At 39.9% G+C, this 12,151-nt stretch overlaps 1 protein-coding gene across 2 annotated transcripts in view; it reads left to right on the top strand.

Annotated features, from left to right (window-relative positions):
* The first annotated feature begins 2,151 nt into the window (after positions 1 to 2,151).
* LOC110856890 (synaptotagmin-7) overlaps positions 2,152 to 12,151 on the top strand; it is a 53,865-nt gene continuing 43,865 nt past the window's right edge. Inside the window, exon 1 of one of the 2 annotated variants that reach the window (XM_035857352.1) lies at positions 2,152 to 4,087. Coding sequence is in view for 1 of the 2 variants with exons in the window: in XM_035857351.1 (XP_035713244.1) it covers positions 6,580 to 6,798 (219 nt within the window). In the remaining variant the exon portion in view is untranslated. Of the gene's footprint in view, positions 4,088 to 6,544; positions 6,799 to 12,151 lie in introns of those variants that run through there. The other variant, XM_035857351.1, reaches the window with a different exon arrangement.

Here is a 12,151-nt window from a genome sequence, read left to right as displayed (position 1 = left end):
TGTGATCATCAAAGGTCTAATAAATATTAGTTCCTTCCTTCCCCTCGTACTTTTGCCGGTCTAAAACTTCTAGTCTGACACAAAACGAGGATAAAATTCTGACTGTAACTTTCTCTCAGCAGTAAAATGAGACTTGTGTTGTTCATGTTTACGCCACAATACAGCTACGTACGTATATCCATACTACGTATTTTACGTACCCTTTTTCATACCGGGGAATTGTTTCTTTGATCATGACGATGCAGGTGCACAATCAGATGAAACAGCTCGTAGTGGAGATCAGAATTCAATTCCAAATATTAAAACTAAGATTTTCATCATCATCATCATCATCATCTTTTTGTTCCCATCTGGTCCCATTGTGTGGTAAGAAATAGGGACCGGATTGAATAAAATGGAGCGGATGGGTGGGTCGTGGGTCGTGGGTGGGAGGAAGAGATTGGAAAAATTTATCAATTCCAACCAACAACAAAAGCAGATTTTCGTCAGTCTAGGGGGTAGCATTATACCTAAAAAATTTAACAATGTATGTGTGTCACAAGTATCTATCTCCGCTTCCGAAATGCGGATGCAAAAGTGGCCTTGTAGAATTTAATCTGGAATTTCCCGTTAGAAAAAACTTTTCACAAATTGACTTGTCAAAAGATCACATGAATGTCAAACGAGACCTTTTTTCTTGTAATTCAAATATGAAAACGTGCCACCTGTTCGCCTCTGATAAATTCCTTGGCTCAGATCTGGAATGATATTTTCCTTCAAGTTCTTCACCTCAGACACGACCTCATCTCATATATTTCGGCATTAGCATCGGATTTGCAGACTTGGTGGAAGTGGAAGTTTGTGTGGTGAATATTTTGGGAAGATGTGACACCAGGCAGATAGAGGAGATTGAGGAAGGGATGAATGAAATAGACTGCAGAGCATATAAATACAGTCAAAATTCAAATATTCTTGTAATTTTGAATTTTACTTTGGCAGGGAAAACTTCTTTATTTGGTGTTGAAGGAAACGAGTATTTTTTTATTTGTGAGAGTATCAAATTTGAATTATTATAGAGACCTGGAAAAGGAAGATTTGCAGGAGTAAAAAAAGAGACAGAATACTGCAGTGGTTATCTAGCTCGATGATAAGCCTCGATCACACTATACGTTTTGATATATGTTTTATTATTTTCATTCTTATCCGCAGCGAAATTTCAAAACGTAAATGTTGAAGGTCATGTCCAATACACATATAAAATTCAATTTAGAAATTTACTTTCAAATTTATTTTCAATTTTTTTGACTCATTCGACATCCTGCTTGACCCCTTATAGAATCTTTCCTAAATTATTTAAAAGTCAGTTTTTCACGTTTTTAAAAATTTTCTCATAAGCGAAATGCTAAATTAACCCTTTTAATTTTTCTATAATTATAAAAATCTCAATTCTGGCTCGTTCCCTAATTTCTCCATTTCTTGTCAAACTCGACACTTGTTGACGATTTGCTGAACGACTAGAATTGAACATTTTTCGAAACGATACTCCCCAGAATCGAGGGAATTGAATTCACAAACTGCATGCATAACCATCTCCAACTTTATCTTCTTTCCATCCTGGTAAATAATGGTGATTTTTTCTGCAGTGAGGGAAAGGTGCCATCATTAAGATGCATTACAAATCCAGCCTTTCAAGAAAGAAAAAAACGAGCCGAAAACCAACTTGTCTCCCGAATTTCTCCAAACTTCTCTCCTTCCCCGAATTGAACTACTTCCCATCAATTTCCACCCTTTTTTATTTACACACGTGAAGTCACAATGTGGAGCATGAAATTATAATGATGACGAACATGACTACCTTGGGAGAAAGAAAAAGTACAGATTTTACATAGCATCTCTGTTCTCTTCCATCCATCCATCCATCCATCCATCCAGCCAGCTTACACCAAAAACCAGGCCAAACCTCGTCGGGACGAGCAAGCGGAGAAAGTACGGCACAGCTTTCACCTTTCTCTCTTTTTCTCTCGCTCTCAGTCTGAAGTGGAACTTTGGTGGAGAAACCTTGCGCGGTGATGGCTCTCTCGTCACACTTTTTGCAGACCGAGAAATGTGAAATGTTGCAGATTTAATTGCAGTGAGTGCAGTTAGTCCGGTGGTGCTAGTCGGGTGCATTATTCTCGAGATACTTACATGAAAAGGGCAGAAAATAATTTCCAGGTGGAGAAAGTGTAACGAGTTTTTAATTACCAGTTCACATTTTAAAGAGAGGGCTTAAAAGAAGGGAGTCAGATTGCATACTCGTGGTGGTGGTGGTGGTGTCTTAGTTTCTCTCTACTCTAACAAATTGATACTGAACCGTAAACCGTCAGTCAGTCTCACCTCAACCCGAATAACCTGTAGAACACTAAAACTCAATACGTACGTACTTTCTCATTCCAAGTAATAACTTGTTTTTAGCAAAAAAAGAACTTGAGATTCATAAGACTTTCGGTGTTCTGAGATAACTACATATCTTGTTTCACTTGAAAAAAATATACACGTCACGACCAGAAATATACTCTCAACTTCACTTAAAAGCTACGGGTAACGAAGTAAATTATATAAAAAAGAACTGTGTCCCCCAACAATTTGAATTAATCGCTGTTTACTTTTCACGATTTAATCGACTCCAGACCTTCTTGTCACGGTGCAGATGGTTTAATTTATTGCATCCACCTAAGTACATACGTGGCACGGATATTTTGCTACTGCGATAAAACAAAGTAATTTAATTGATGAATTTTTTCCCTATCTACGTAAGTAAAAATACATCCATTTTCCACCAAGTGTTAAATTTGATAAGAAACGAATTCATTTAATTGAATCAGTTCTTTTCTGCGTTGCGTGTCTCGATTTCGTTGCCTGTGAGTGATCAGAATTTTATCTCTGGGACGAAAAGTAAGTAGTGCTTACGTACGTATACACACCCACCAGTTTGAGAGTAAATACTTTCTTATACCAGACTTTCAGTGTCGACATATTCCGTTCTAAGTAATCGAGTCAATCACATGAACTTTGTCTTACGTGCGTGACACAGAGTTGAGACGAAGAGCGTGTGTACCAAGCAGGGTTGATAAACTAGACCGAGACGAATTGTGGTGGTGGTGGTGGTCGTGGTAATGATGACCACGGTGGCGGTCGTGGTTCTGGTGTCATGAACACTGCTACTGCAGAAGCATCATTATCGAACAATAATAATATCGATAAGTGAGGAAAGAGCGGACAAAACCGAGGAAAATGAGATGTGACGCGAGACTTATCGAAATCTCAAACCCGTCAAGAGAAGAAGAAAAAAGCGGAAAATAGATTGCCCACAATCAACACCGAACCATTGACAAGTTTCATGTTAAATTATTGAGTTATATTATCAGAAAAAAAAGTGTAGTAGCTTTCATCTCAAGAAAAAGATATCTTTCCAGAGAACAAGCCTCGTCTACTCTACAACTTCTCCGTGTTCTTGTCAAATTATACTTTTCTCCAGTGAATTGTTCCCTTCATCTTTTCACAATCCGTACCCAAACTTTGGGGCTTTTAAAATTTCAAAGTGCACTGTTTACTCCGTGAGAGCGAGTCAATCTTCTCTCTTGAGCAGAAACTCGTCCTCAGTCAGTAGCATCCCTCCCTCGGAGGCAAATCTGAACAAATTTTACTCCTTGACAAGTACAGTAAAGTGGACTATACACATACACACGACAAAAAACGACACGTCATTCGCATCCATACACACCTGCCTTGCTAAGTCGCATCGCTCGGTGGTCACCCATGGGACCAACTTCAATGGAGATTCTCTTCAAAGGAATAATAATACTGGGAACGACTGATTTTGATTTCCCCGACAGGAAATAAAATCCAATCCACACGTTTGATCCAAAACCGAATGAAATAAAAAAAAAGTTGCGTATAGAAAAGAAAACGGCATAAAAAATCGGTCAGTAAAACGCCCTCGCAAACTCTCGATTCACCTTTCTTTGTTGGGGAACATAACGATCTCGACGGCCAAGGCTACACTTTGGTGGTATCGTGTCGTGAAAACGTGCATTTCTCTAAACATAATAATCATACCTGCGTCAAGGTAAGAAGTTTTTCTCCGTCTTTTCATTTCTCTCTTGTATATTGTATTTTGAATTTGTACAAATAAACACTCGGTCCATTGGTCCAATCCCAATGGGCAGTGCGGTAACCGCCGCCGTGCTGGCTGCTGCCTGGTGATAAATTACATAAAAGAGAATACATATCCATACATACACCCCAAGTTTGAAGAGTTTCCGTGCGGTTCGTTTCCTGAGACCCGTGTTACTGACCACAAAACGTGGTGAAGGTATGTACGTACATCTCGATTGGCTTGGGTTCTCTCTCTCTCGAGAAGGAAAGGAAAGGGAGACCTGAATTTTACAGATGAAAGCGGACTAGCAGGTACACACCGGTTGCTGGGTGGCAATGTGAATTTGGGGTTGATTGTACGTGCCCACTGTAAAATCGATGTGGCAAGAAAAAGCTTACCAAGAAGGAGAAGAAGAAGACTTGCCAAAAAGCAGTAAGTTAGGCAATTCCCTTCGCCAAAAGTCCGTATATAACTGGAAAGAAGAAACTACATATTCCATCCTCTTGCGACGAGTAAACATGCATTTTGCATACTCCCATTACTACGCGGTCCATGGGAAGAAGAGTGCTTCTCGTGAGTATGAGTGACTGCTGGGACATGTACTTCTCGGAAAGGTCGTCCTTGCTACTGCTTTAATCGAGCCATCTCATCATACTTGAGAGAGATAGGATTGGCTCCTATGCTTTCACCGGAAAGGGGAGAAGGTAAATCATAAGGTTTTGATAAGAAAGTACTCGTCTTTCGTATAAGTGAATCGAGAGTATTTCATGAACCAAGAGAAGAAGGGAGATTTGCGAATCAGTGGCCGCGGAAGGTGTGGGGACATTAACATTGTGTATAAAATAGGGGAGGGAGGGGTTTGTATAAGATGATGGGGACATCGAACAACCCTTCGGACATTGTTCCTCTGTCCCCTGAAGCTTCCGCGGCCACTGCACAAGAGAGAGGACATAACCACGTTACCCTGAGGACCAGTGGCCGCGGAAGAAGCTGTGGGGACATTAACATGGGGGAGGACTAGGTTGATATAAGATGGGGAGATGATGCCGACATCGAACAACCGTGGGGACATTGTACCTCTGTCCTTCCGCGGCCACTGTCCTGCGAATATGTACCTTCCAAACTGGGAACACATACTATCCGTATAAATCTCTGGACCAAAACTGCTCCCACACATGCAAACAAGTCCAAAAGGAAGAAGAAGACAGAGTTTAGTTTGATTGGTACGGGCGGCTGTTTCACGAAGGTAGGTAATTAACTAAAGAATCCCCTTGTCGCTGGAGGGAGACGAATTTAATAAGGAAGAAGAAAGACCCAGGTGGACTGCGAAACACACAATATGGCAGCCGCCCAGGATAAAATGAGATACTTCAAAAATGAAAACGGTAATAGAGAGAGAAAGAGAAGAGAAGAGAAAAGCAGGCCAGTCGAGATTTAGCTGGAGAAACGTCTCTCGTCTCGTTTTAAGACGCTCCTCACTCCAGGAATGTGTAGAACATCATGAATAATAAAATAAATCCCAGTGCATTGAATTATATTCTGAAAAGGATATATATTCTCCTTCTCCTCAAAAGACTCTCTTCTCCTCCTCCTGCCTGCCACGAGTTTAGACTTCTTATTCCAAATCAATCATGCACCAACATCGTCCTCTCAGCCCTCCTTTTAATCTTCTCCATTGTCTAGAACCTCGCTCAAATTGGAACAGTCAGACCTCGCGAACATGTTGTTTTCCCATCGTTCACTACTCGTTTCCTATTCCTTTTTCTTCCTTTCTTTCCTTTTATTCACCGACAAATCGACCCAGGAGTCGTGTTCCCGGTTGAAAAACAGGTACACGTACGTAGAGCAATCAAGACTTTCAATACTTTATCCGGCCCACGCACACCTTTAAAAAAACACTTTCTTTCCATTTCCTTCAACACGACGGGGACGACTTCAATTGGGGTCAAAGTGCTGGATGTGAGACGTGCCGCGGTCACGGGCAGCATGTAACGAGTGGCGTATTTAGTATGGGAAAATGGGGAAGTAAACCATGTTCAGGCCGGATTATTTTGCGATCAGGTTAGTTAAAAAGAGCAACTCTTCAGAAATAACATTTAATGCGAAGATTCGGCAGATACGCAAATTTCAGCAAGTTTTGGTCCCTGCAAGTTCGCGAAAAAGCTCGGTTTTCCAACGGAATATGTGCTTCCAGCAGAGCGTACGCGTTTTCGCGAATTTGCTGATTTTCCCAAAACTTGCTGATTTTTTCGCAACAAGTTCCGCACTAAATGTTGTTTCTAAAGAGTTGGCCTTTCGGACTGGGATTGTCAAAAAATAATCTGGGTTGAACATAGTTTGCACCCCAATTCTAAGTACTATTTCATCCTTGTAGAAATCCATACCCAGATATTTGCCGTGGTGAAGCAACAGTTTTGCAATGAATACGATCAGGGATAAGTTGACTCAACTCATCATCCGTGATGTGTACGAGTAACGTGCCGTTTATCGGCATCATCATGTACACATCGGTGGTTGGGTTTTGGTTTAGGTTACTTGAGCCAAGAATTGATTACCATCTTTGTTCTCGTCTCTCTCTCTCTCTCAATTCCGACCACCACCCATCACATCCAGACGGCACAGTCACGCTTCAAATCCTACATCTGATTTTATCAGGGGAGAAAGTGACCTCAACAGCAGTGGTGGGTTTCATGTGTGTATGTCTACCAACCAGTGACCGCGGAAGCCTGAGGGGACAATGCCCCCACGGTTGTTCGATGTCGGCATCATCTCCCCATCTTATACAAACCCAGCCCTCCCCTATCCTACAATGTTAATGCCCGACAGCTTCCGCGGCCAGTGTCCCCACCAACGGCAACCATCATCACATTATAGATAATACAATGCCATGTTCAATCGTCGACTTTCACCAATTCAGTCACCACCACGACCACTTTCTCCACGTCACCGCAAAACCGGTCGTCCTTCACACATTATTCGACAAGTTACTGACGACTGGAGAAAGTGGCTGAATAATTTTCTATCCCAAGAAGAAAAAAAAAAGAATTTATAAATCAGTGGCTCGCAGTGTCTCGTTTCGTTTCATTCCATTCCACTTTCACCACAGGCTCAGGGATATGTTCAAGTCTCTAGAGAAATCCCCCCGGCGTCTCGTGGGTTTTCGTGTATTTGAGAGAAACCATTTCCCTTGTAGTTGTATCATGCCTGTCATGCTTACCTGAAAAAAGTCGACACACGCACGACTGCCACCAGTGGGACAAGGAGGCAATTTAGGACACATACATACAGGTTTCTCCCACTTAAAATAATATTCTTCTCTGCATTATGCACCAGAGGAGAAAGGCCCCCGAAAAAAAAACCTTTTATCCAGAACATCCTGTTGTCTCTGTCATTTTACCTGAATTCCGTTTGATGTTTTGTGGCGTGGCGTGGCGCCGTGTTTTTTTCGCGATATTGCAAAATGCACAACTAACCAGATAACAAAAAAGCTAAATTTCATTATTGCCTCGTACAATATAATGACGAGATGATAAAATCAACCAAGCAAGCAAGCAATTTATGTATGGGGCATGCTAGATTCCGGCTGGATTAGTTGGTTGATTCGCATTGTTTGTTGACGAATCGTCTCAAAAGTCGTCCCTGCTAACTAAAACATTCATGCCTTCACCATGTGTGACTTGCAATTGTGCTTGTTTGCCGAGCTCTCAAACACAATGAGGAATGCATTGTTGACAGAATAATGAAACATTTCCTCGCTTCTTTCTCTCCACAAGTTGTACGTACAATGGACGAGTACTTCATACATAAGTCTTCCACATAAATTCCACGAGCCCATATATTCACCAAGTATTGTGATAAAGTCTCGTACATGGAGTGTATGTGACAGGAAGAATTGTTCTTAAGTTGGCGGACGCGGACCGACGTGAAGGATGCATTTGCTTGCGTCGAGCATATTACGTACAAACAACTCAACTTCCTTCCTTCCTTCCTTCTTTATTATCCGCCTGGAGACAAATTTGTGCCAATTTTTTAAAACCGCACAAAATGCAAAATCACTTTGAACCATGTTTTCGCAGCATAAATATTTGCAAATATGGTACGAAGCAAAATATGTAGGCGAGTTTGCTTTTGTTGTCTCAACTACTAATCTATTACAGCATTGTCATGCAACCATATGTACGTGTCACCTTTAATGCAAATGACGTATGTAAATGGACGCTTATATTGACCCGCGTCCCATTCGACCTTGAATTTCGGGTTAAATTTGTTCACACAATTAGTCGACAACTTTTCTGCACCACGACCCAAACCCGCATCACCCGTATTGTTTTTTATCAAGTGCCATGCAAATTTAATGATGAGATTTAAACATAGCGTCACAAAATATTTGCGCATTAAATTAATTGAAGGTTGCATTCATTAAATATTTGTTCTCTTCTAACAAATTTGCGCCTTTACATTTTATTGACGTGAAACGAAACGGGGGCGAGAAACCCACCCAACCAGGCATAATTTGCCATGCAACATTTGTGCAAACATTAACACACGTAAAGTGAAATAGATTTATGAGACAAAGTGAAGTGAATCATTGTTCTGCGGCTTGATTGTACTGCAGGCAGTCGGCATTCGAGTTGTATGTACGTGCATTTACATAACAATTGTAATGAGTCTCCAGGCTGCTTTTCACTTTTCCCCCAATCAAACTTAAACCGGAGATGGGATGCAGTAGTGGTTTATTCGGGGCGTAATCTACCTCAGAAATGGCTCGTAGTAAATATGAGTACAGAGGACAAACCTTTAGTCGTATGGGTTGTAGGTTGCTTGACGATGTCATTCCGAATTTTCGACCGAGGAGGAGGAGGCACACACATAAGTACGTAGGTCGTACGTACATAGGTTCAAGCAGGGTGCGGTACCCGAGGTTTTTGTGGGAAGGGGTTTTTCGGGGTTTTGTAGATTTTTGAGGGGTTTTTGCAAGATTTTGGGGTAGATTGAAGCAATAAACTTCAAGGTACATCAACGCTAATTAACTTTTCGGATTCGGCATGAAATTGTGAGCATTTTAATGTGCGACTCGAGTTTGCAAGTATCATTAACATGTAAATCCTAGTTTCCTTTTTGGTTTAGATACATGTAAATAATGAACTTTTGACTTAAAAGTCTAAGTCACATATGAAAATACGTAAAATTTCATGCGGAATTTGAATACTAAATTAGTTTTTAATATGATATGTATTTTGAAGAAATTTTTTCCAACCCACCCAGGATCTTACAAAACCCCACAAAAACCCCCTGAGCTGGTTTTTCTACAAAATCCCATATTTTTCCGAACCCTGTTTTCAACTTGATCGTCACGACCCGCTCGTATATATATAAACCTTAAAGGAACAGTCAATCTAAAAGGAAGAAGCAGTAGCATAATGGACCGACATTAAATATTTTATTAGCCGCTTCAATTCTCCTCCGACAAATTACTCGTACCTTTACCGACCGACCTAAGTATGTATGTGCAGTTAAATGTGTACGTACCTACCTACGTCCGTAATATGCATGGCGTGAGTGTGTTGTATATACTGTAGCAAAATAAATAGAAAACTGCAAGTGAGATTTATTTTATTCTTTCCACATAAATACACACACGCCCTAAAGATCCTTAAGAACTAAGGGCCCCATTATTCCCAAAGTTCAAAGAGCTTTGAAATAAAAATTGTAACGGTTTTGCAACTTTTCTGCTTTTGTTTGGGTGGAAAAAAAGTAAACTTTTCTTGGTGACAAAGCAGTATTTAGGATTTATTTAGGTACGCATCAGCAGAAATGTAACACATGGAATATGAAATGATATCATGGTTGGTGCGTGTTCTTAGGGTGGTGACGAATAGATAACAATTGTCTATGTTGGGATTGTACATGTTTATTTATAAAGTAAGAAAATTGTGAACAAAATCATACAAGAAAAACCTTCATTGTCCTTAAATTAGACAAGTTCGGCATATTCATTCAGCAGAAAGACAAGTACTTCTTTAATGGAAAAAGAATTACGGAAAAGTTTTACGAAAATTTACAATGCAGATTTAGTCACTTTTAACAAACTCGACTTATTTTAAGCCGAGAGAAGAATCAATTTCAAAGATTGATCTTTAAAAATTTGACTATGACTGATGTCCTCGAAATGAAATAAGAAGTAGTAAATGCAGATAAAAGTACTTAAAAGGGAGAATATATCGGAATAAATCTTCCTCACTAATTTTCGCGTCACTTGTTTTTAATGCAGATTGGACTAAACCCAGTTTGATTGAGATTTCACTATTTTTTATGCTTTCTCTTGCCACACCTGCCTCGTAAGGACGCATGTTATGAAGTAGCTCGCGAGAGCAGATGCTAAGTCATGAATGCAACCGGTGAAAGCATTAAGGGGTGAAAGCCCTTTATAAGATCATTTTGTCCATCCATCCATCCGTCGGTCTGATAACTTTTGAACGAAAAGACATACAGACTTGACATTTTAAAGGTGAACTCTTAACACCAATTGGCAGGGTGAGTTCGAAGACGGAAACTGTAGGTCATACCCGTCAGGTCGAAATGGTAAAAAACGGTTAAATTGCATATGTATATCAATTTGAACGGAAATTTAAACCCAAACTCTGGTGACCTCTATTTTGACCTCAAAGGTCACGAAAAGGTCAGTAAATGTTAAACACATGTCGCATATATTTGTTAAACACATACACAATTGTGACATTGCATAAGCAACACATGTCACAAATATCAATGAGTGAGGCGTGTCAATTTTATCAGATTTTCAACAAGCAAAAACAATATGACATGCATTTTAATGACACACTGCTTTCACCATTTGGTTGCATGCGTTGTAACGGATTCTTTTTGTACATATTATGCAAGGTTCATAGAGTACGTAACGCTTTACATACTTATCACACATTTAACATTGTGGAATAAGCGTAACGCGTAGATTATCTATATTATAAGCTGGAAATGTTTGTCTGCAACAGAAGTGAAAGTAATTTTCCGTGACGGAAGCGGAAGTGGAGAGAGTTTCACTTCCCTTGCCAACAGACTTTTCAGTTAATAATATAGATAAAATAAAAACAAAATTCGGTGGAATTATGAACAATCCCACTTAATTTTCATGAAAATCAAATAAGCCCGTCGCCCGGTGGGAGACGGGCTTATACGCTAGTATCTAAATATTTAAGTACTAATTTATAAAGTTATCATATCCACGGTTGAGCAATCTTGTCCAATTATCAAGAAATCACTGAAGGATTTTCCACGTTTTTTCTTACCCCAATTCTAAACACAATTTTAAATGTCTTGATCAAAAATGCATCAGGATTTTAACTTCAAAAAATAAAAAAAAACTTACGTCATTCCTGAAAAAGAAATAGCTCTCGTAAAAGCTTGAGAGGAGTTCTTATGTACCACGTATAAAAACACGAAGTGAGATTTACTGATATCTCAACTGCACTACATTCCCAACATTTTCATGAATAATGGATCCATTTTCTTTTCTTAACGTGATGCCGTGATTTTCCAGAGTGGAGAACAAGTAAAGCTACTTTGAGTAGTACTGACGCGACAAATTGAAAAAATTCGTCGCGTATTCAATCGCCAAAAAATCGAAGCTTAAAATTCATAATGGATTATAAAGTCTAATGTAAATATGACGAATTCACATGCAAAATGTGACACTTTTCGTGCCCCACGATTTTGCAAGATTCATGAATCGAATGAGATATGTAAAAAGGACGACGACTCCAGTAAATATTGACCTAATTTAAAAATTCCTATTTTTAACAATCACATATATTTCCCATTTCGGCCAAACATTTTAATGCGGGTATGCCTCGCGTGGTGGTTTGATAAGCAAGTGGTGTGGAAACAGTGGCCGCAGAAGCTTGAGGGAACAGAGGGACAATGTCCCCACGGTTATTCGATGTCCGCATCATGTGCACATCTTATACAAACCCGACCCTCCCATATCCTGCAATGTTAATGTCTCCAGATGCCCCCCAC

The sequence above is a fragment of the Folsomia candida genome, unplaced genomic scaffold, assembly GCF_002217175.1.
Source record: "Folsomia candida strain VU population unplaced genomic scaffold, ASM221717v1 Fcan01_Sc017, whole genome shotgun sequence".
NCBI lineage: Eukaryota > Metazoa > Arthropoda > Collembola > Entomobryomorpha > Isotomidae > Folsomia > Folsomia candida.
Note: the sequence above shows the minus strand (reverse complement) of the source record. Positions and strands in the feature narration are given on the sequence as shown.